At 43.6% G+C, this 24362-nt stretch overlaps 1 protein-coding gene across 9 annotated transcripts in view; it reads right to left on the bottom strand.

Annotated features, from left to right (window-relative positions):
• Positions 1-5980: 5980 nt before the first annotated feature.
• Positions 5981-24362, bottom strand: part of ARID1B (AT-rich interaction domain 1B) — a 358666-nt gene continuing 340284 nt past the window's right edge. For all 9 annotated transcript variants that reach the window (XM_086631993.1, XM_086631997.1, XM_086632001.1 and 6 more), the window contains 7 exons: positions 21965-22103; positions 19783-19955; positions 18003-18153; positions 15290-15386; positions 10719-11508; positions 9752-9882; positions 5981-7762 (listed from right to left, as the gene is read on the bottom strand). In XM_086631993.1, coding sequence (XP_086488119.1) covers positions 6050-7762; positions 9752-9882; positions 10719-11508; positions 15290-15386; positions 18003-18153; positions 19783-19955; positions 21965-22103 — 3194 coding nt within the window. In that variant the 3' untranslated portion in view covers positions 5981-6049. The remainder of the gene's footprint in view (positions 7763-9751; positions 9883-10718; positions 11509-15289; positions 15387-18002; positions 18154-19782; positions 19956-21964; positions 22104-24362) is intronic.

Raw genomic sequence — 24362 nt, 5'->3', positions numbered from 1 at the left:
GTCTATTGTAAGCTTTAGTGGTGGTGACACAATCAGTGAAACATTTTCTTTTCAAATTCTCTTAGAGGAAAAGAGATTTAATAGTTGACATTGCAGATTTGTGTTATAATTTGACAGTAAAACATGTACTAGGTTTAGTTTTTTTTTCTTCATTCTCCTCAGTTGCAGACGTATACGTAGAACTCATAAGCAAATTGCTACACGTAGAGTAGAATTGCATCTTGGAGTACTGTAAGCTTTTTCGAGCATGTGTCTAACAGTTTTTCATGTAAGATAACTATATATTTTTCTCCTGGCATGACATTATATAAACTTGCCTTCTTAAAATACTCCACAGTGGAGCAGAAGTCAGAATGTTTATCCTTCAGGAGTCTCTTTGCAGACCTGGATAAACATTGCAGAGATGCCCGAGCCACTAGGGATTCGCTCTGCTAGCTAGGCAATTCCACCCCCTCGCCCTTTCAACGTAAATAACTATCCTTAATTAATGGAAATGCAATATATACCAAGTAATGACAGCCCAAGTAAATTAACAAATGCAGGGTGAGATGCTGTAGCTCTGCTGAAGGTGTTGGATGAGGATCTTGCTCCTTCATCTCATTAGTTTAGGCCAGTTAAAAACAATGTGGGGTATAAACCTACAGTTTTTTTACACTCAACAACAGCACTGAAATGAAATACTCTTTTAGACTTTTGCTAGAACACGCAATTGGAAGCACAAATCAAGGCATTTAGGCATGTGAACAGCTGGATTTGGTGTGCAGTCCAGAACAGCTGGCTCCTGTACCCACAGCTGCTGACAGTGACAGAAATGAAGGCCAGGCTTCGAACCCCCAGTCCTGACAGCGCACAAAGAAACAGCTCGAGGTGAATTTCACAATGAAGACAACGTTAATCCTTCTCCCTTCCCTCCATCTTGGGGATTTGCAAGGGAAATGCAACTGAATTTACCAGTCTGCTTGTCTCTTCCTTTGCCTTCCCTTCCCTTGCTCCCTCTATGTCTTAAAATCTCTTTCTACTTCCTTTTTCTTTTTACCAACCACCAGTGAAATGCCAAACTCCCCTAGCTTGGTTTAATTATTCATTTCTTTGGAATGACCCAAATGTAAAAATAGAACAATGCAGCAGGGACAGAGGATGCTTTTTCCTTCAGCTGTGTCTTCACGTTCTGCCTCCCTTTCTCCAAATGGCCACGTCTCTTCTCCCTTTCCTCCCTACTTTCCTCTCTCCTTCCTTCAGACTCGGTAATCCTTAACAAAAATCTTTGTGAGGGATGGAGGGAAGGAACTGGGCATGGGAAGTGTAAGATTTCATACTGAGGACACAGAAGGGGGGAGCCCCCAGAAATTTCACAAATGATCCTGTGGAAAATTCAATCTGCAGGTGGTATGGGGTCACGTTCTAGGTCTCTGTAATTCCACTCTGCTACAAGAGTGGTACCTGCCTTTTCAGTCCACCGTTGCTTTTGTTCCCGTTCTCTCCTGTCTTGTCTCCACCTGCAGTTACTCGTTCATGACTTGGAAAATGAGCTTTTTGCAGCAGGAACTGCTTTGTGGTTTTGTGTTGCGAGTGTGGTTTCCACAGATTTGACATTACCAGGTAGAGGGTGCTAAAAATAGAAGTCATCATCCCTCTGCTGAGAACTCGTCTCAAAATTTGAAACGATGCTCCTGTTCAAAACACAGAAAAGACTGACTGCTGCGATAGCATTATTACAGTGTTTGGGCAAAAGGGCTGGGTTACTTCTTAGGTGCACCAGTACTACTACTGGGAGGGTAAGGAACCTACACACAGCTTCTGGAAAGGGTGAACTGGCTGCGTGCCACCTCAGGTCTGTTCCCACGTTCCAGTTCAGTGTCAAGTTAGCTTGGGCATCTGCGCTATGGGTGCTTACAACTTCCTCTCCTACAGGGAGGAACAGGGGAGACAATAGTAATTGTTTTCTTTGTTACTAAATAACACTGAACAGCAGCTTCAGAATGAGAGTGAAGCATGATGACACAGGTCAAAACACTGGTTGAAATGAACCTCTTGATCTTTTTTGGATGGAAGTGTTTTTGTCATGAATGACAGCTACACTTGATTCTTTATCACTAAAAGGTGGTTTCATATTATTTGTAAAATAAGAGGTGTAGCCTGCATTGCACTGTGAAAGTGCTGTAGAGGAATCATTGATGTGGAAGACAAGCATATGCTTTTGCTACAGTATTTCTCCAAGTAAGTAAATCTTAATTTTGGATGTATCTGGGCCAAACAGATAATGGTCTCACAGTAACGATGTATGGCACAAAGTTCACCGATGGTGGTGTAGAACCGCAAAAGAAAATGGAAGAAAGTGCAGAGGGTTTTAAGCATGTGGAAGAGTTTTTCTTCTGCATCCTTCCTTTTGGGTAGTTGAAAATGTGACATTTCTGAGCAGGATGTTTTCATGTGTGTGGTGTGTGCTTTGTGTTTTTTTTTTTTAATTATTTTTTGAAAGGATAGTGTAGGAAATTATGTTAACAAGAAACAACCCCCTTTTTTCCTGCCAAAGGGGATAGGCATCTTTTAATTCCTGAAGGGATTCTAAAGGTCAGTATGATTCAGGGACTCCATATATCTCATTGCTGCTCTTTCAATCTATAAGCACTTTGTTGCTTGGGCCTGCCAAAGAAACAGGTAGCTTATTGATACATATATTAGTCAAATATTTGTGTTTGATTATTGCCTGAAATGCCAATTGGCCACTTGCCCCTAAATAACTCATTGCAGTTTTAGAATTTCAAATATTGCACCTTCTTCTGCATACTAGCCTGGGCTTCACTGCAGCATATCTGTGAGCACATCAGCACAAAAATGTGGGATTTTTTTTTAAAACTGAAAACCAAAACACCTTTTGTAGGAACAATACCAACAGCAGCAGCAGCTCAAACTTGTTCAGGATTCAGTGAGAGCACACTAAGTTCACAAGTCCCATTAGCAGGTCTTCACCAAAGGCTTAAGAGGATGTTGTGGGAGAGGTGCAATCATAGGTAGACAACAAGAGGGAATTGGAGTTACGTGGAGTTGACGTTAGGTGGCTGGCTGGCGAGCAGGGTGGTTTTTATCTCCACCTCATTGTTTAACAAGGCTCAGAGCCGTCCTGAATGACGTTGAAAAGTGCTGCCTCTGACAGCTCACCACATTTTGCCACCAGTGTAGTTTCCCCAGGGGACTCTGGGTCTGAATGCAAAGAGAATCATGGAATGGGTTGGGTTGGAAGGGACCTCAAGGACCATCCAGTTCCAACCCCCCTGCCATGGGCAGGGACATCCTCCACTACACCAGGTTGCCCAAAGCCTCATCCAACCTGGCCTCGAACACCTCCAGGCCAGAAAAGAGGACAGGCATGCCTTCTGTCCTTGGCAAGAACCCTCGCTCAGCACAGGGTTTATTTAACAGCTTGCTCGTATCCACGGGGTGACATCAAGCAGCAAAATGTTCATCGGTACGTTTCGCAGAGCAAACCCCTTCCACACTGCCCAGTATGAAGCTGTAAAAACCATTCCTGAAACGTGCCTCCTTCTGTGATGAAGAGTTACACGTGGGTTACAACTCACTACGCATTTCGGAATACAGGGATAGAGAAGGACCACTGCAGCAGGCGATGTGGGAGTGGAGAGATTACCCAGTAAGAAAGGCTGGAAGGAGAAATCACTTTTCATGACACTTGGGAGTGATGTTTCCAGCTCGGCTTACAGCTGGTATGTACTTTACCTGTCTCTGAAATTCTCGTCCATGTGTTCATGTTACAGCAATCTATACGAACAAGACGGGCAGCATGCCAAGGGGGGTGTAATTCTCCAGTACCTCCATATTGTTATGGGAGAGGGGAGGAGGCTATCTGCTAACGGGGTAATTATGTGGCAATTCCAGGGAAATTGATTATTATTAGCTTTTATGATCACACTAACAAAGTCAATGATCCAAGCTAAAATAGCAAAAACCAGTGCTTGAACAACAGTCAGCAACAAGGTATCACCAGGTGAGAGCAGCTGTATCTGAAACCAGGTAATTCCTGGAACTGGGACGGCCGTCTCCCACCAACTGTAACGATGGATGTGCTCTGTCAAAGCCTGGGGGGGGGTCCCAGGGGGATGGGGGGAGGCCACGTAAGTATGCACTGACACATCCGGCAGCGAGACGTGGGTGGGTGTTTATTCTAAATATAAAATATTTAGGGGGGTATCTGCACCTCGAGCCAACAGAGAGAATTACAGGGAGTAAGTACAGATCACGTTCTTCACGTTGGTTATTGCTTCAACAAAAAATCTCGTGCCCCTGATTTCTGACACCCACCTTCAGTCCCCGAAACACAGCGCGGGGACGGCAGACCTGCACGGGCACAACTATCACTTGCCTTCCCCTTGGAGGCTCCGTGGGTTGATAAATAATGGGAAAACCCACAAATTCTATGATCCTCCACGCTGTGAGAAGGCTTTGCCAACAGGAGAACACGTTGCTGCAACGCAATGGCATAATATTTTTGAAGGTCATAATAATAAAGTAGGGGAAAGAGAGGAATCATTATTGCTCTTTCTTGTAATTAGTTTTCTTTCCGCTATCCCACACTGCAACTAGAACATTATTCAAGAACACCCATCACAGTGCTTAACAAGATTTAATGTACATTTATTCTTAACATGTGGAACATATAAAGATTTTATACTGAATAAATGAAATTCATTAAGCCAGAGGAAAAGGAGGAATTTACATCAAGTTTTTTTCTTTTTTAACTACATTATCTTGAAATACAAATGCAGATTCTTGTCACTGAAAAATCTTTGAAGTTGTGTTTCTTGCTTTTTTTTTTTTTTCCTGTATATATTTTTTTTTTTTTTTGTCTGTAGACTGGTAACCATTTTCTTAAATCAATCCATACGTAACCATTTCCACACCTTGATTTATAAAGCAAATTGTGATCGGCTGCTCTCCCGAAATAGAGCATGACTTTATACATACAGAAACTTGTACATTACCCTCAGTTGTTGGTTTTCTGTGTTGGGTTTTTTCTTTTTTCTTTTTTTTTTTTTATTTTTTGGAGATATGGCCCAAATGAAAGAAAAAAAAAATAATTCTACTATCACTTTGTAGATACCACATCATGAAAAAGAAACTAAAAACTTTGTACTAAAAAAAAAAAAAAAAAAATGAGGGTATGTTTAATGTACAACTTCTATATACATCACGGCCCTTAGGCAATAAAAAAATATTTTAAAAAATGATTAAAGGAATTGTGAAGAACTGTCATTGTGGAAGGTCAAAAAAAACCAGATGTAGACAAGACAGCTCTGGTGAGGAAGCAATTGATGTTTATCATCAGGTTTTTGTTTAAAAATGTTTTAACTTGACTTTTTTGTGGTGTTTTGCTCCTAGCCTAATGTCACCATTTCTCCTGAGGAGAAATCAGTATCATTTTGCATTTTGACTACTGACTGACGCCCTCCTTGATCCCCTACACCTACATCACTAGAATCTTCTATTGCACAGAGCTTTGGGTGATGGTATACAAGTTTTTTTTTTATTTTTTCCTTATTTGAAAAAATAAAACACACAGGAACTTGGTATGTTGGTTATTTTTCACCTTTTTGTTTCAAAGTGGTGAGACTTTTTTTCCCATCGTACAATGGTTTGCCATAACAATTTTTTTTTTTTAAAAAGTCGCTAGTTCGCTTCCCAAAAAAATATGCAATACAAACATGGAAAAGAACATTGAAAAGGATAATCTATGGAAAAAAAAAAAAAAGTGTGACCTTTGAATGTACTAGACAGCAACTTTGGTTAAAAAAAAATAAAATAAAAAGATGTACTTATACACATAGACAGCAAATATTAATTTCATAACTGTTCAAATTAATAATTTCTTTAATTCCCAATTGGTAAATAGTGAATGGGGCAGAGGAGCAAAGATTCTTTTTTTTTTTTTTTTTTTTTTTTCCTTCTTCCTACGTTGGATAAACAATAACAGAAAACAGCCAGTTATATGTGACCCTCTAATCTCCACTCACACATGCTTGGCTTCTCACTTATGTCATAACTGCCCGATCTGAAAAAGTACATCACAGATGACAGATGCGACCAGAGAGTTCAGGACAGCAGATATTGAGATATCCAGCAAACGACCCTCGTGCAAAAGGAACTCGGAGCGGTTCTCGTCCACTCGAGCCATGGCCAGCAAGGCCTTGGCTGCCCTGCACATCATGTCTACGCTAGGCGGCTCCAGGGGCGGAGGCTGCATGTGCATGAGGTTATGCTGGCTCTGCTGGTACTGGGCCATGGTGACCCCATCCTCCAGGAAGCTTATCAAGTTTCCGATGCTTCCCTTCTGCACAGCTATCGCCCTTGCTGCTAGTGTGTCCCCCTGGGCAAGGTTCGATAAGAGCGCCATGGACATTTCTCGGCAGACCGGGTTTTTGCGGTCCCCAACGTACCGAACTAAAGTAGCGTAGAGTTTCTCCTGACGACTGAACGGGGGGGTGGCCAAGATAAGGTCCACATTATTGTCCTGGATACTGAGCTTACACAGGGTCTCCAGCACAAGTCTCTGAGGCGAAAGAACCGAGTTGGGCCCCACGGTTGGAAAAGGATCCTGTGCCTCCGCAGACGGGCACACCATCCAGTGCAGCAAGCCATCCAAAATTGGCAAACAGATGCTTTCCGTGTAAGCAGACAAGTCTAGCTGCCCAGAAATGTTGGCTAATGTGACCAATGTATTATCCCTCAAGACCTCGAGGCAGTCCCACCACCACTCATCCTTGCTGCAGGCCACCCCTTTGTCCTCCTCTTCCTCCTTCTCGTAAGTCTGCGGCGCTCGCTTTCTTTCTGGATGCTCGTGGTGAAGAAGGATCAACTTTCCCAGGATCAGCACCAAGCCTGGATGTTTGGACATTTCGGTGTCATTGCCAGGCACAAAAGACAAGCTACGGACGATATTTGACACACAGATGCAGCGTTTGGCCAAGGAGTCTTGCCAGTGAGTTATGGTGCATAGAGGAGTCTCATCCCGGCTCCTTGGCTCATCCTCTAGCAGTTTAATATTCCGGTGGCTTTTGGCTTGATGGATCCCAAAGGGAAACTTACTGCTCTCTGTTTGGGAACCAGAGTTTGAGTCTTCAGGCAATGCTCCTGGCCGAGCTGACAGGACATCATCAATGGTTGCTGTTATACTTTTGTCTTGTTGTTCCTCAGATTCGCCTTTCCCGTCGAGGTCCTTCTTTTTGCTTGGAGAGTTCGAGGGAGGAGGGGCTTTCCTGCGCGGAGGAATCTCCATCTTGCTTTCAAAGTGAGTCTGGATATGCTCAGTTGTGTCACCACCACCAAGCTGCCAGTGGAGAAGTCCACTATCAAATTCCTGAACGCGTCCAAGTTTGTCAGATCGGTCAACAACAAATAGATTATTTTTCTTTACAATCTTTATTGGCAGCTTGTCAAATTTACTGGCTTGTTTTGGCCTCTCACTTGGATCAGCGATGGCACCGGGAGTGGAAAAAACAATGCTCTTTTCTTCTCCTTCTACCTTTTCGTCTTCCCCCTCCTCCTCGTCTTCATCAAAATAGTCAATACATTCGTCGTTCTCCTCTTTTCCAGTATCCGCTGCCGAGGACTGGCTATCATCTTTCTTGGCTGCTTTGTGATCAAGTGCTTTGTGGCCTGGATCTCCCACTTCATATTCCATCAGGATTCCAAAAATGTCAATCAGGCATTTTCTAAAATATTCTACTAAAAGCTCAAGAAATCCAGACAACTGAGGGGAGAAGAAAGAACATAAAAATCAGATAAGTATTTTCGTCCGCACGGAATTTTATTAGGACACTGCTGCATGCATCCATGAATATTTCCCTCCTCCTGCTGCAGGCCTGTGGCGAGGTCCTGCATGGCAGGAGTTAACCAAAGGAAATTCTTCCAGTGTCTGTCCAAACGGCGTATAACATCACACTGGCACGGCTCTGTTCGCTCAAACTGTTAGAGCTATGAGGAGCAGAGAACTTTGGTCATGTCTCCTTTAAGCTACAGGAGACATCTGGCCTGTTCTGTCCCCTTAGAAGCATCTTCATTTTCTGTACAGAGCACTGAAGTTCCTAACTCACTCAGTTTTTCCCGTTTGTACTTTTATTAGATGCCTGAAGTTCACAATTCTTCCTCTCCTCCTTCGTCTCCCAACCTCTAAACCCAACTGTCCCATAGGAATCTGCACTTGAAGGTCTAGGTACTGGCATCCTAGATTAATATTCCATCTCAATTGGAATAGTTCCATTTTTTGCCAGGCAATATTTAAAAATTGTTACTGGAGCCTAGTGCTGTAAGTCACCCTTCAGAAACAGCTTTCATTTAGGTTTAATCCTCTTAATTAACTTGTAATCACTTTCTTACAGAGCAGCAGTAGTTGGGCTTGGTATTATTTTACCCTCCGTGGCTTTATTATTAAAAATTCTGTGCTATTTTGATGTATTCAACCTGATTGTCTGGCTTTTAATGTTTTGTTTGTGTGTTTTTTGTTTTTTTAATCATGGGCTAAGAGGTTTTCAGCAAAATGCATCCTTTTGTTCATTTTGCATTCTCTTACGATTGCCAAACCCTCGAAGAATTAAGAACAAGCTGATGCTTATGAACTGCAGGAATTATCAGTCATCAAACAGAGTCCTGACTGTCACTGGAAAGAGAGTCCAAGGCAAAAGCAGGATAAAAATGTGTATTTAAAACATGCCTGGTATTCTGTGCAACTTGCACAGGGCGCATTAAATGCAATTTCTAACAGAATTCAGGGGAGATTCACCTCACTTAACTTCAAACACCCGCCACAGTTACACACCTAACCTAATTGTCTAGATTCCTTTTATAATCAATGGCCTTCTCCAGGCCATTTCTAGGGTATGATTCATCCGACCTATTTTAGATCTCTATTTCGGGATGAGATGAATCACGCTATAGATATCCCTAGTTCTAAAGTTAGGTGGGATGAAATGCACCATTTGTGTCTGTATTTCGAAAAAAGAGGTCATTCCATTTAAAAAATGATGAGTTACACTATTAGTAACCAAGGAATGAATGGAGCAGAGAGACTGAATATTTAATTTGTACAAATTTTAGATGATGTGCATTAGCAGCACGCCATCTATTACTACCACCTAACAGGCCAACGGTTAGAGCAGGGCTGAAAAATGCTGGGAGGTGGTGGGGCAAAAGCACACACTGTTAAATCCTGTGTGGCCAGACAGTGGATTTCAGCCCCTAAATTGTCAACCTGATATTTCTGTGCAAGCTTAATTTATTGGAAGAAGAAACCAAACCCACCACCTCGTATGGAACTACTGAACGAGACAAGCAGCCACCAAAAGACAGCCCCAAATCAATGTAATATAGTTTTGCAAAGCCTTTTACGGAAACACAAGTTAATAAGCAAGATTCCTAATGTATCACTGTTTTCTGGGATTGTCCTTGTGCTACCATGAGTGTGGATTTACACATTAGTCTTCTGTCAGTGCTAAAATTCTTGCATTCCTACGTGCTCCTTTCTACAAGAGACACTCTTCTCTCAGGCTTGTTGTTTCCCCTGTTTGACCTAAACCCCTCTCTCGTTGCTCGCCGTTCCTAATCATAAAAAAAAGGGAAGTTTCACAATATTCGAATTTATGTTAATTACTATCATTTTTAAAGGACTTCAGCATTTCTGTAAGTATCTTATTTCAGTTTTCCTTCCCTGGAAAGTGGACCAGTGTACTGCTTTCCCACCTACCTGAGAGAGGTTGAAAGTAGCGACAGTGCTGTCGTCATACAGAAGGATGTTAATAGTGTCTAGCGCCCAGGTACTTTCAGCCAGAAGACCAGATTTAAGAGACATCATCACTCTCCAGGCCTCAGGAGTTACTGGGGAAAGAAAGGAGGAGAAGTAAAACAGTTTTAGTGCATCCTCGGAGACCATGAATGAGTTCTGAAACTGTGACATTCTGAGGACGCGGAATTGAAATGAAATAGTTACCGAAACCACGGTTAGGATGCAGCTTTCACCACTTAGTTCAGTTTTTCTGTAGCTGCTGCTCAGTCTTAAAACTTGAGAATATCTTAGCAGGGCCATTCTTGCTAACTTTGCCGAAGCCAAATACTCGTGGCAAACTTAGAGACTAAACCAAATAATTGGTAAATAAAGGTAGAACACTCTGTCAGCAGTGTGGGAACTTGAGATAGGAGAACCTGAGTGTGTGAAATGTAACAGGAATTCAAGATAAGATACTTGGGAAGGAACAGGGCAGAAACAAACCTGACAAATAATAGGGAATGAATAAATGGGCCATTCCAAGGAGGCAGGGGCTGTAACGACACAGCAGAACGGCACGAGCTTCCAGGGGACCAGAACACAGAAAGCTTTGCTCAGCTAAACCTTGTACCGGTGGTTTAGCAGACATTCTGAAAGGACCTTTCAACACGTGTCATTCGGAAATCGGAGGCAAGCTTCACCCCTAATGCATTCCTGGAGACCTCAGGTCTCCATATAAAATATTGTTTTTGTTTCATGTCAGATTGTCTGGGATGAATTTTACCTCTCAGCCTCTCTGATGCATACGTTATTACATTTTTATCAAATCACATTATAGTTACCAAAGTTAACTAGTTGTCAAAATAGTCTTAAAATGTAGAAGAAAATCGAAATCAAAGTCTCTTTCTCCCAACATATTTTGGTATCTCACTTTTGTTTTGACGCTTACCAATATCTTTTGAGGTAATCTTTCGTCTTGGTTTTAAGACTGGTTGGGATGCTTCTACAGAGCCCGGGGGGAAGGTAATTTCTCGCCTGATCGGTGGTGGTTGGGGTGGAGGTCCTGTGACCTGTGACACTGGAACTGTGGGTATAACCTTTTGCATCTTCATGGAGGGTAGGAAAGGAGACTTGCTTGGAGACATACGGTTTTCCAACGAGCGCTGGAAGGATGCTGGACTTGGAGCTCTAGAGATGTGGTTTGGCATAGAGGGTGGCGTCTGGTAGGATGACTGAGGAGGTCTAGTGATAGGCTGCATGGAGGCTGAGGACGACATGTAAGAAGGCTGACGTTGGTTGACATGAGAAGGCCACTGACTCTCGTGGTTTATCCTCTGGTCAGGTACCATCATATCATCAGTGCGGTTCATCCCTGGATACGGCGGGGCCTGCGCGGGGCCTCCTGGACCTTGCCTGTTCTGGTAAGGGTAAGGCATATCGTTTCGTGTTGGCCACATGTTCTGCTGAGGACCTTCGCTGGAGGATGACGACTGCATGGGGCCACCGATCATCTGGGGAGGTATTCCATGCTGCTGCATTTGTCCTGGGCCCTGCATCCTCTCCCTGTTATACGGATACGGATACTGTCCCTGCATGGGCCTCCTGTCAGGCCCCGTGTAAGCGTTGCTGTACTGGTTATACATTTCCTGTTGCTGGTTGCCATACTGCATGTTATACATATCCCCTTCATGGCGCTTGGCTGGAGGCCCGTACATGCCATCCATGTGTCGCTTATAGTTCTGAAAAAAAAATGGCGGAAAGAAGACACATCACTGTTACTCCACACACAACACAAACCCATGGCTGAAAGCTCGTTTCGAAAGCTGAAGGCATCTGGTTCTAGGGGGATGGCGCCGATTCCGGAGTCGGGCACGCCGTGCTGCGGCTAGGCTTCATCCAGAGCTTTCTTTTTAAGCCTCTGCTGCGCTGTGCTTTTCACTTAATACGAGGAGGAAACTCATCCTGGGGCTAAATTTTCTTACGCTTGCTCTCATTTTCTCCCTTTCCCTTTCCTGTCTGTCAGATTAAATTCCACTGGTCGCTTCAGACATGCATGAAAAGGCAACGGTCCTCACCAACTAAAATGTTTCCACTTCTTTTTTATGCTTAGTCTACTAAGAAGAAAAATCTTTAAAAAATGCAAAACCACTCAGTGAATCTGTTCAAGAGACAAGCACTGAATAAACTCTTGAAACAACAAGACACGCCACAGGCACGCACGTCTGCGACACCGGATCTTACGACAGGGCATGGGCTGCACACAGTAAATTTATTAGTAGGAGAAGACATTCGGTTGCATTTGCTACTCTGTGTGATTCCCAGGAACGTGGTCCTGTTTGAGCAACCATCCCTCTTCCCAAATCATCCTAATCGCAGCTAATGTACTGTGAGATTATGACAGCAAACGGTCACATCCAAACGTTCTGTTGTAGTAGAATCATAGAATGGTTGGGTTGGAAGGGACCTCAAAGATCATCTAGTTCCAACCCCCCTGCCATGGGCAGGGACACCCTCCACTACACCAGGTTGCCCAAAGCATCATCCAACCTGCCCTTGAACACTTCCAGGGATGGGGCAGCCACAAGTTCTCTGGCTCATGCATGTTCTTCTCTTGCTGCTCAGTAATGAATTAATGTAACCAACAGCTGCCACCCATGGTTTATTCCCTCTTTGTTTCTCACCCTCTCAAGTGGGAATGTTGTGTGAGCTAAGCTGGTTTACCTTGGGAGAAGCCGAGTTTTTTTAAATCGCGCAAGCTTGCACGTATTTATGTTTAAGATGGCAGAACAAAAAAGGCACGTTGCAGTTTGAGGGGAAGGTGGTAAGGTCTGCAGTGGTCCCTGCTTCCTGTGGGAGTTTGTTCCACAGTTCAAACCACTCTGAGTGCTCTGAAGCAAAAAAAGTGAATTAAATGGGTGATTTTTGAATATATGATCTATGGCAAATTCAGAGTTACGGCTCCCCCGGAAACTGCAGCTCAGCCACATTGCACAATGTATACTAATGCACTGGAGCTCAGATCTGATAAAATTCTGTATGTATTCAATATGGGCCAGTTAAAACAGCTCTGGGATTCATAAACTCATCTTCCAGCTTTGGTGCACATAAAATTGTAACTACTGTATTGCATGAAAGTATTTTTTTTACAAAAACTTGCCATAGAGCTGTCTGGCTATCTGAGAAATACTGATTTTTCAGCCTTACATGAACTACTTGCTGTAGTAAATTCCACCCTTGGGGCCCATTTATACATTAAGAACTGACTTGGCAGTTGCCACACCTGAAAAGGTGGCGTTTGTTTTGCCACAGTGACTCAAGAGTGCTTAAAGCAGACACTTGGGAACGGTGAGCAATTCAGCGCTCTTGTAGATGTAACACCACAAGGACATGGAGTGGCTGGAGTGGGTCCAGAGGAGGCCACGAAGATGATCCGAGGGCTGGAGCACCTCTGCTATGGAGACAGGCTGAGAGAGTGGGGGCTGTTCAGCCTGGAGAAGAGAAGGCTCCGGGGGGATCTTATTGCAGCCTCCCAGCGCCTAAAGGGGCTACAGGAAAGCTGGAGAGGGGCTTTTTACAAGGGCGTGTAGTGACAGGACAAGGGGAAATGGATTTAAACTGAAAGAGGGGAGATTTAGATTGGATCTAAGGAAGAAATTCTTCCCTCTGAGGGTGGTGAGGCACTGGCACAGGTTGTCCAGAGAAGCTGTGGCTGCCCCATCCCTGGCAGTGTTCAAGGCCAGGTTGGATGAGGCTTTGGGCAACCTGGTGTAGTGGAGGGTGTCCCTCCCCATGGCAGGGGGGTTGGAACTGGATGATCTTTGAGATCCCTTCCAACCCAAACCATTCTGTGATTCCATGATTCTATGTAGACACAACGTGCCCAACGGTACCCAATGCTAAGGACAGTGATGAACCTGAGCTCCCCCTCCTGCGTAAAGGTTTGGCAGAAGACTGAGGCTGCACAATGTGTGTCTCTCTCCACCAGAGACATGGAATTCCGAGATGTCCCAGAAGACAAAAAGCCACCAACACAGGTCACCTGCTGCATAATAGCTCTCCGGCTACGAGCATCCGTACAGGAATTGAAAAATCTGGCTCAAAGAGCCAGAGCCCCAGGAGTTCACGCTGCAAGAACCTCCTTCCCAGGTCACTCCCTGCCCTTCAGATTGTAGATAAAGCTTCGAAAGGGCCATTTTTCACATTCTTCCTGTACCACTATAGAGTGAGATTTAGGAAATTGATGAAAACAAGCTAGTGGCAACTTAATCTCAGCGAAATGAAGAAGAGGAAACCTCTGGGAGGGGGAGGGAAAGGCCGAGGCTGGCCAAGATCCTTGCCCTTCATTCCTCACTGCTTTTTTCATGTTAATGCATTTTGCATTCAAGAGTCACTGTACAAAGCATATAACAGCACTAAGAACAGGGCCAAATACATTTTTACCAATTCTAGCTGTCTCCTTGCTTAAACGAACACGTAGTTAATATATTCCCTGCATACATTAGCATGAAATATCACAAACTGTTCTGTTATATATCTTTGCAATTTCCCCACTAAATCACCTAGACTGCTAGCATATGCTCATCATAAAGAACAACAAACAATTTTTTGATTATGCTATTTTAGAGATGTTATGAACCAAAGAGATACACAAGAAATTCTGAAATTGAAATTTATATACATTTTCAGTACAGTGCAACCTAAGACCTCCCCTTTTAGGTCATCCCTCCTGAATTTCCTAGCAAAACTCTATCCCAAACTGAAAAGGACTATCTGAAATTGGCTGAAAACTAGCTTACATTTTAATTTTTATATTATAAGGAAATGCTTTCTATTTTGGAAGCTAACTTCAACTTTAACTATTGCATGACCAGAAATGAATCAATAACCCGCAGGATGAAACTCTGATCCTGTTGAAGTCAGGGCAGTTTTGCTACTGACTTATAAGATGGGATTTTGCCCACAAGGTATTAATGGTGCACCTAACAAAAACATCTTATTAATTAATGTAATTTGTATTTTCAAAGTTATTACACAGTTAGGGAGACTGGAATGTACAGATGTTTTTAACACTAACGATGTTCCTACCTAACATGTGAGGAATGTGCCATCTGATCTGTATTAAAGATGGGTATCTCATATGCCCCTCCAATAACTGAGAGTGCTGCTCGTTTTACTTTGTCCCAGTTTTCTCTTGGGTTCACTTGGCTGCACTAAGTTAAGGCCCTTCAGCCTGCCAGCCAACCTGGTCTGCTGGTTATTAACTTGGGACAATCACTCGATATCCATCCAAAGCCACAGAACATCTGTTAAAATTTACACCCTTCCAGTGTAAGGAACACATTTTCCTACGGCTGCACATACTCTGCTTACCCATACGGGCTGTGACTTTGACCCGAACTACGGTGCCCCTCTGTGCCAAAAGACTTATGTTGTATAAACAAATTTTTGACTGTATACAGAATTTTGGGGGGACATTTATTAAACAAATGCTATGAATATAGCTGTTTGCCCCTCTCCTACCTGCTGCTGTGGATACATTCCAGGTTGATGTCCTCCATACGGTGGCTGTCCTGAGGGAGGTCCCTGTCCTGGATACTGCTGCCCATATGGTTCGTGCCTAAAATGAAGCATTCAAATCAACACTTAGAGCTGCTGCAATTTCCAAGCCACCAGGAAAAGCAAAACAAGTCTGATGATCTTGCACCTTGAAGATATTTGCCATTTGGAAACAAGGTGAAGGTACAGTGTGATGTGGTCCTGAGCCTCATGTAGCAAGCTCTGCTGGAGGTGGAAGGAAGGAGATAAAGCAGACAGAAGAGAGGAGGAGCAGTGAAGATGCAACAGAGAGGCAGCAGTCAGGAACAGCAAGAGGGTACGGTCAGCAAAGAGGGAAGAAAGGCAGCTGCAGCCACTGGGAACCTGTCTTAGGTGGAAAAGTATCTCAGGTACAGCTCAAAGGTTGCAAGTCAAAATTCTCATGTTTTAACAAGTCAGTCTTCAAGCAAGCTCCTTTCTGGATTATTTAAGAATATAATCAAGATTTAAAGTTGTATCATGATCTTAGTCTGATGGTGGTGAAAGCGAGTGCACATTTCACTACAGGATGTAACATTTAAACATCATTACCGGGTAAAAACAGTACTCACAATTCTGCTAACGTTCATCTAAGTTTTAATTAATGAAGCACACACATAAAAGGCAGAGTTGTGCTGCACTTGGAAACTTACCTGTGGCCTTTAAGACCTCTGTGGAGCACTACAGTGCAACTGCAGTATTTTTAGCACATGTTAATGAAATTTAGGTTGCTGAAATGAAGTACTTGAAAGTACTGGAAAGCATTAAGACTGATAAATAACACTGGTATGTCAGTAATTCCTCTCTGTATGCTACCAGGGAGAATGCATCAACAATTTGAGTATAATTATGGAAGTTCTACATCAGAGAGTCAGAAAAACAGGGGACTGGGGAACCTGATACATTAAAAGAACTAATGGGACCTTATTTTTCCAAAAGCGTAGAAAACTCGCGTTTTTGGAGAGCTGACTGGAGTGAAAGCAATAGCTGTTTTGTATCTCCTGAAATGATGATGTGGATGAAGAGGAATGACCTAAGGCCCGTTAAAAGAACAATATAACTGATGGGAATTGTCTGCAGTTGTCCAAGGCACGTGCAGTAAGACAAAGCTGAGCAAAGGTACATGTACATTATACATAAGGCAACACTCTCTAAATGTTCAATTTGTTAGCCACAGGATAACCACAAGCCAGGTGAAGTTGTGGAAGCTTTGGAACTGGTGTCATTTAATGCTGCTCTGGAGAACTTGGGCCTATGAAATATGTTCAGTTCAGTGTCAGCAGGAAGATACACAAGGTAGGATGTGCACTCCTCTTCTAACGTCTTGTAATTCTACGGCTACACAAAGTCAACTGATTCACCCAAGCCTCCACCCCCCCCGGAGACTGAACCAACGCTAAAAGCCTAAATAAGAACAGACAAAACAGAAGTAACACACCAAGAGGCCACGTATTCTGTCCACGTGCTCTCACAGAGGCTACTAGCACTCGTTAGCTGGTTACTGCAGATATTACAAACAGAGAAATCAGTGTTCACCTTTGCTGGCCAGGGTAACGATTAGGAGAGTACATGCTTGGGTCACTGTTTGAAGGCACCATGTTGCTTTGACCAGGTGGTCCCATACTGCCTTCAGGACCCAGCCCATGATCCGACCTAAAAAATGACAAAGGAAACCTCATTCTGTAAAAAGCACTTATTCTCCAAAATTGCCAACGAAATAACACAAAACACATCCCTTAAAGAAAATATTCTCTTGACTTATCACCTTCCAGTGGAAGCCTTACTCTCCCTGACTCCCCAGCAACGTGACCTGTTGAACAACATGATGACACTTGTGTTACTCTACACATCTACTGCTTCAAACTACCGACTGGAGACTACTCCGCCGTTGCACTTCGAAGACCCATGCTGGGCTACCAACTGGGCTACCATCCGGAAACAAAAAGCAGAGCTAAAGGACACAGTCTAATGAAAGTGAAAGTAGGCATACAGCCAGAGCTGCAAAACCTACCGGAATACTTAATACAATCCAAACATTCCCAAACCCTTCTGCTGGCTATACCAATGCTTAGACATCAGTCATTTTACTGATTTTTTTTTTTCCCCCAAGCCTTTCCTGGGATGAACAAAAGAGGACCAAATTCATTTGGTGCACTTCACTGAATGACACACTTAAGAGGGTCCTGACGGACACACAGCCAGACTGGTGTCCCTGCAGCTCAGACAACCGACTCCAGACTCTCCAAAGGCAACTCACTAACAGACCACAAGCCAGACGTGCTGAGGCCGTGCATTTTGGTTTTCATAAGAAGCCCGCCAACAACTGTTTGGGTGAAAACATGACCAGAAGACTAACTCAAATGCTACTTTATGCCATCACAGCCCAGCCCAGCGGCCAGCTGAAGGCAGCTGTCAAACGCAGCCACGTGCTGATCTGCTGCAGCTTGAGGGACTTCTAAGATGTGACAATTCCTCCTCCTTAACTTCTGTGAGCAGCTAGACTCCGTCGTTACCAGTGGTCTGACTCCCTGGATTTAGCAGGATGCTGTAGGAAACGTAGGCTGCTCTGTTCTCTGCGAGGTGCAATGGGAAAATGAGAAGGGGAGAGAGAGGATCACTTTCACTAATGGGCTTTCCTTTTTCCTGAAGATCGACTCACCTCCTGTCATAGCCACTTCCGTAAGAGAACTGCTGTCGCTGGCTCATGCTCATGTTGGACATTGCTCCAGACGGACTCTGGTTATACATATCCTGTATTCCACTGTTAGGCATTTGTCCAGGGGTCATGAAAGGCTCGTTGCTTCCAGGCACTGCAACAGTAAGGGAAATTAAATGTATTATTCTGAGTGTTTGAAGGTATCTTTCTATTAAATAATGTGTTTTAAAATAATCAGATCCCTAACACTGCCAAGGAGAATTAGCTGGTGTCTGACAAGCTCTCCAGAGTCTGATGAAAACACACGAAGCAGCACCACTACCAAGATGGTAGTTATGCCCAAGATGGTTATCCTATGAAGCAGGTACAAGCAAGGAAAATGATCTCATCCTACGGAACTGAGCTCATCAGGCAGCTTCTTCCCTGTGGTCTTCATAGCTGAAGATGAACTCGCTCTTGTTCTTTTCACCCCAAACAGTGCTAAATACGAATGCAAACATAAACTTCACAAAACAGGTGAAAGCAAATCTAGTTTGGATTACAAAGCTGGCGGGATCAGGCTCTGCTTTTTCCCACAAAGACTCATACACACGTGTATACTGTAATTTAGTAACGGAAAGGATACCGTATCCTAATGCTGCTTCTTGTGCAGGATGGGCATGTTCTACGGGTCCAAGGAAAGGTACATTACTGACCACCATTATCAGATATAAATCCCAAGCAAATAGAGGAAGAGGCTCTATCCTTTAGTCCCTCATAGTAGATACTGAACAGAGACGTTTCTCTTTCGACAGGATAAATGTGAAAAGTATGACAAAGTGCAATAAACCCACTTAATCTCACATGGATATAAAACCTAAAGTGAATCGAAGGCAGAGAGAATTTTCCCTTTCTCCAATTGTGTTATGCTAGTGTCCGCGGTCCAGGCAAAAGGATTTAAAGGGAAGGTTTTTAAAAAATCACATCAGATCAACTATCTCTTTTAAAGCATCTCCCCACTCATCACGTGTCTGTCTTCGCCTCTAGACCTCTTCTTCCCATTCCTCCCTTTTGCACCCTTTCAGTTTCCACTTTCTTAATTTCATCTCCTCCATCTGCTCTTCTCTTTGCAGCCAGTGAGCCCTCCCACTTCCCCATGCACCAGGCATGCAAGGCTGATTCATTTCAGGCACGTTTTACAACAGCCACAAAACCATCTGTAGGTTAAGTGCTCGAAAGGACAAGAGTCAGATTTGACATTAATTTTGATTTTTGCTTTCTAAAAATAAACAAACTTTGAGTGTGTTTATCACCTTTTGTCAGGGGCTGTCCAAGTGAGAAAAAAATTAGCTTTCCTATTCTAGAAAATATGTAAACTGAGACGAGAGCATCAGGAGACTTGCTCAGCTCCACACAGTGAATTCCCAGTTCAGCCCTGCTACAACCAGGCGTGCTGCTTCACCACTTCACATTCCAACAGGGAAGTCCAGCATCTGATTTGCAGAGTAGCTAACCACCTTCAAGAAACACACTCTGTTGCCTAAAATTTAACCCTATGAATTTATGCCAGTTCCTGAAATGTGTTCCTACAGGCGTTTTCAGGATTCTGTTAAGTCTAAAATAAACAGTGGGACTCTGAGAGGGGAAAATACGACCAGACCAGAATGAAACACGACTCCACTGGACCTCTCCTTTTGCTACAAGGATACCATTTCAGCCAAGTAAAAAAGCTCATTCTGACGACTACAACATCTTGATTACCCAGAAGTAGGGAAGAACATTTAAGCTCCCCCCAAGAAAATACCTTTTCTCATTCCACTGAAAGGATCTTTGTTCGGCTCGTATGGCATCCTTCCCATCATATCGGGCATGTTTATTCCCTGCTGGTACGGTGCGTTTGGCGTCATGGAGTTGCGCTTCGGGAATGCTGAATCGCTGACGTCGGAAAAGGGATCGTGCACACTGACTGCACTGTTTCTAGCAGATGAGAAAAAGGAGGTGTTAACATCAACGTGTGTTTGTAAGAACGATGAAAACAGACTGGACTATAACACACCCAACCCATGATGTCGTGGCAGTGACCAGTGCGGGATACATCTGAGGAAGATGCAAAAAACTTTCACGATGGCCAATCATTAAAAAAAACTACCTGTTTTTTTTCCCCAACCTTTTTAATCCCCAACCTACTTTTTAATCCAACACAACTGTGCATGTTCCTATTCATAGATTCATAGATTTCTAGGTTGGAAAAGACCTTAGAGATCATCGAGTCCAACCATCCCTAATCCCCATTAAACCATATCCTCAAGTAGATCATCCACCCTATTCTTAAACACATCCAGGGATGGGGACTCAACCACCTCCCTGGGCAGCCTGTTCCAGTGGCTGACAACCCTTTCAGAGAAGAAATACTTCCTAACATCCAACCTGAATCTCCCCTGACTAAGCTTATGCCCATTTCCTCTTGTTCTATCACCCATCACTAATGTAAAGAGCCCTTCCCCTACCTCCCCACCATCTTTTCTCAAGTATTTATAGGCCGTAATCAGGTCTCCCCTCAGCCTCCTCTTCTCCAGGCTAAACAGCCCCAACTCCCTCAGCCTCTCTTCATAAGTTTTATTTTCCAGCCCCTTGACCAGTTTAGTCGCCCTTCTTTGGACTCGCTCCAGGAGCTCAATATCTCTCTTAAAGCGAGGGGCCCAAAACTGGACACAATATTCCAGATGCGGCCTCACCAGTGCCGAGTACAGGGGCAGGATCACTTCCCTGCTCCTGCTGGTCACACTATTCTTCATACACGCCAGTATCCCATTGGCCTTTTTGGCCACCTGGGCACACTGCTGGCTCATATCAAGCCGGTAGTCAACCAACACCCCCAGGTCCTTCTCCGCCAGGCAGCTCTCCAGCCACTCTTCCCCGAGCCTATAGCGATGCTTGGGGTTTTTATACCCCAAGTGAAGGACTCTGCACTTGGCCTTATTAAAGCTCATGCCATTGGCCTCAGCCCAACGATCCAGTCTGTTCAAATCCCTCTGAAGGGCCTCCCTACCCTCGAGCAGATCGACACAGCCTCCCAGCTTGGTGTCGTCCGCAAAATATTACTCATATAGAAGTCTAAACCCATCTGAAATGTCAATAAGCTGTTTGCCTCACTATCCCAAGGCAGTGAGCTCCACGGCTTAATTTTATGCTGTGTCAAAATAGTGTTACTTTTTATCAGTTTTGTATTTATTACCTTTCAAATTTACCAAGCACTGTATTGCTCTCCTACTAGAGGAAAGACTAAACAGCAACACCTGATGTACCTCCTAAATATCATTTAGTGCTATGGAGAGGCACTAACCTTTATGGCTGCAGCCAGCTTTATTCTAAAGCCCTTAAAAATTTGACTTGGAAAATGGGAGTTTCCTTGATAACGATCAGATTTATTCGTAATGCAAAAGAAAATTTTTTATGTAGCGGAAGAAAACTCAGCCTGAATTACAGATGATGAAGAAAGGTTCTTGTTATCCTTTCTGCAGTATTACAGATGAAGAAAAAAAGAACCTAAGTATGTTCAGTTTGAAGCCACTCTTTACCTAGTTCAGAACTCAGCTGGGCTCCTGCTGAAGTCAACGAGAACTTTTTTGCTGGACTTCAGTGGGCTAAGGATCCTTCATGAGTGGTGAGAAGGCTTCACTTCAGGTTAATCCAGTATATGACTTACAGGACATAGAACTAAAAGGGATCTTCTGGTCCATCCAGCTGAATCCTCTGCTATCTCACTTAACCACCATTATTACATAAGCTTTTCATAATTTGAATTTAAGTAACACCTTAAAACCACACAGATTTTTTCCCTCTCTCCAAAAAGAAGTCATTTTCTGCCACTTTGAAGACTCTGACTGGTTCACCACAGGATCAGGCGAGTGCCCGAGCGGTTGGGAAAGGGAAAGGCTGGCTTAAACTGCTGTAGAACAAGAAATGAAAAAAAGCCCTTTTCATACCTGCCACCCTGCATAGGTGTCATCTGTCCATGAGGTGTTGATGCTGGTGTTGGGGGCTTCAAATCGCCCGGCACTTCTGTCATGGAATTACTACCAGTAGACTGGGGAGTCTGCGGGCCTTGCAAGGAACCGGAATTAGCTGGGAAATTAAAGAAAAATGAAATATTAAAAGGTAGCAGCTGAATTCCTGTGGAAATAATAATCACTAAGGAGAGAAACTGGGAGTTCTTTCTCCCACAAGCCTGCTTATACCATGCATCTCAGTACTTTGTAACTTGCCCCAAATCCTCTGAGATCAGGATACGCTGTGCAATAATGGCCATCATCTTTCCTAGAACCATGAATTTAATCTGCTGCCTGAAGCAACGCGAATAGAAATCATCTAGATGAAGGATCATTTAAAACAGAGGTCAGAGATACAGTTAATTGTCTATAGTTTACAACAGAGCAAACGAAGGTTGTTCTTTGGCACAGCTTCTTTACGTAATCAGCATCACAACGCCCATGTTTGTAAGGCAAATTTCAGCCAGAAACTTTTCCTCACAAATGTGAACTGCTATATGAACACAAACCCATATCTTCATTTACAACTAGAAGGCAGACATTTCCGTGGTCAAACAGGGCAAATGACTTTTTACAAGAGTGTCCACTGATAGGACACGGGGAAATGGGTTTAAGTTGAAGGAGAACAGATTTAGATTAGATCTTAGGAAGAAATTCTTCAGTACGAGGGTGGTAAGACTTTGGAATAAATTGCCCAGAGAAGTTGTGGATGCCCCCTCCCTGGAGGTGTTCAAGGCCAGGTTGGACGGAGCCTTGAGTAGCCTGGTCTAGTTGAGAGGCGTCCCTGCCCATGACAGGGAGGTTGGATTAGATGATCTCTAAGGTCCCTTCCAGCCTGTGCTATTCTATGATTAGTGGCACACTGCAACCCTGTGCCATCTTTGAGACAGCACAAGGCAAAAGATTGTGTTTAAGAAATGCAAAAGGCAATCTGGGCTAAGAAGGAAGCGAGCAGCGAAAGTGGAATTTGAACAGCGGGCTGTAGCTAACACTCCTAATAAAATTGTGAAAATAGCGAGGGACGTCTTAACAAAATATAGTTAGGATCATTGTAGAGCATATGTAACAAGACCAGGTCAACTCTGCAAAGCATTTCTTTCATCTGCAGAAACTTCCACGTTGAGATCATAGAATCATAGAATGGTTAGGGCTGGAAGGGACCTTCAAAGGTCATCTAGTCCAACCCCCCTGCAAGGAACAGGGATATCTCCAACTACATCAGGTTGCTCAGGGCCTCGTCCAACCTGGCCTTGAACGTCTCCAGGGATGGAGCATCCACCACCTCTCTGGGCAACCTGTGCCAGTGTTCTGGATGTCCGAAAGCAACGGAGTACCTGGACTGCTGTCCTCCTCACCCACGGGGAACAGCTGTATTCCTGATGGGACAACGAGCGCAGCAAAACGTGCACGGTTCTGCTCCAGTGAGACTGAGCAGCAACAAGGGCATCACACGAAAACATCGTACAAGCTCATGACAAAATACACCCAGACCAATCTTCTAGAGTAGACACTGAAGGGACTATTTGCGTGTGACTCCTGAGGAGGAACAGCCCCCCAACCCCAAGGATGTGACGTGGCAGTTTTCTGATCTAGAAGGTGGTAAGTGGGAATTAGTAACGATGTCTAAGCCTTGGATCTGACTGGCCTTGCCGCAGGAATTCTACCCGAGGAGAACTTGTAGGATCAAATCTTTAGATGCAATTGGGGAAAAAAAAATTACCAACAGAAAAAACTCACAAATCTAATAGACTCAGAAAGACATGGCTTTGGCTTGAGAGGTCCTTCTTTTTTATGAACTGTCATGTAAGCATTCTATAGTGCCTGACTATCTATGTTCAACAGCCAATTAACAAAACTTTATAAATTACTGTTGGAGGGAAAACTGGAACAAGCAGTATGGGCTTTTCTTCTGTATGTGAAAGAGAGAGTAGTTTATAATTGACTCAGAATCCTAGAACACTCATCATCTTGACAGGCAGAGCTTGTTTTTAACTGAAGAACACCCTTTTTCTATGTGTTTCATTTATATCTGTAACACATGTTCCACTATCTGAGAAATCAGTCTCAGTAGCAAGTGCATACGTAAAATCCACATGGTGCAGACCACATTGTTCTTGTCCTCAGCCTTCTGAGGCACGTTTGGATTATGCTCACACAGTAATGAGGTTCAAAAAAAGTTTAAGAAAAGCTCTCTGATTGCATTAATACAGTAACAACAACATTTACAACAACTAAGGCTACAGTTGACTGAAGGCTTTAGTGCTAGAATAAAACAAATCCATATGATAATAATAAAAAAAAAATCATCATGTTCACATAAAATGAGCCCTTTGTA

Source organism: Tauraco erythrolophus, chromosome 2, assembly GCF_009769465.1.
Source record: "Tauraco erythrolophus isolate bTauEry1 chromosome 2, bTauEry1.pri, whole genome shotgun sequence".
Lineage (NCBI taxonomy): Eukaryota > Metazoa > Chordata > Aves > Musophagiformes > Musophagidae > Tauraco > Tauraco erythrolophus.
Note: the sequence above shows the minus strand (reverse complement) of the source record. Positions and strands in the feature narration are given on the sequence as shown.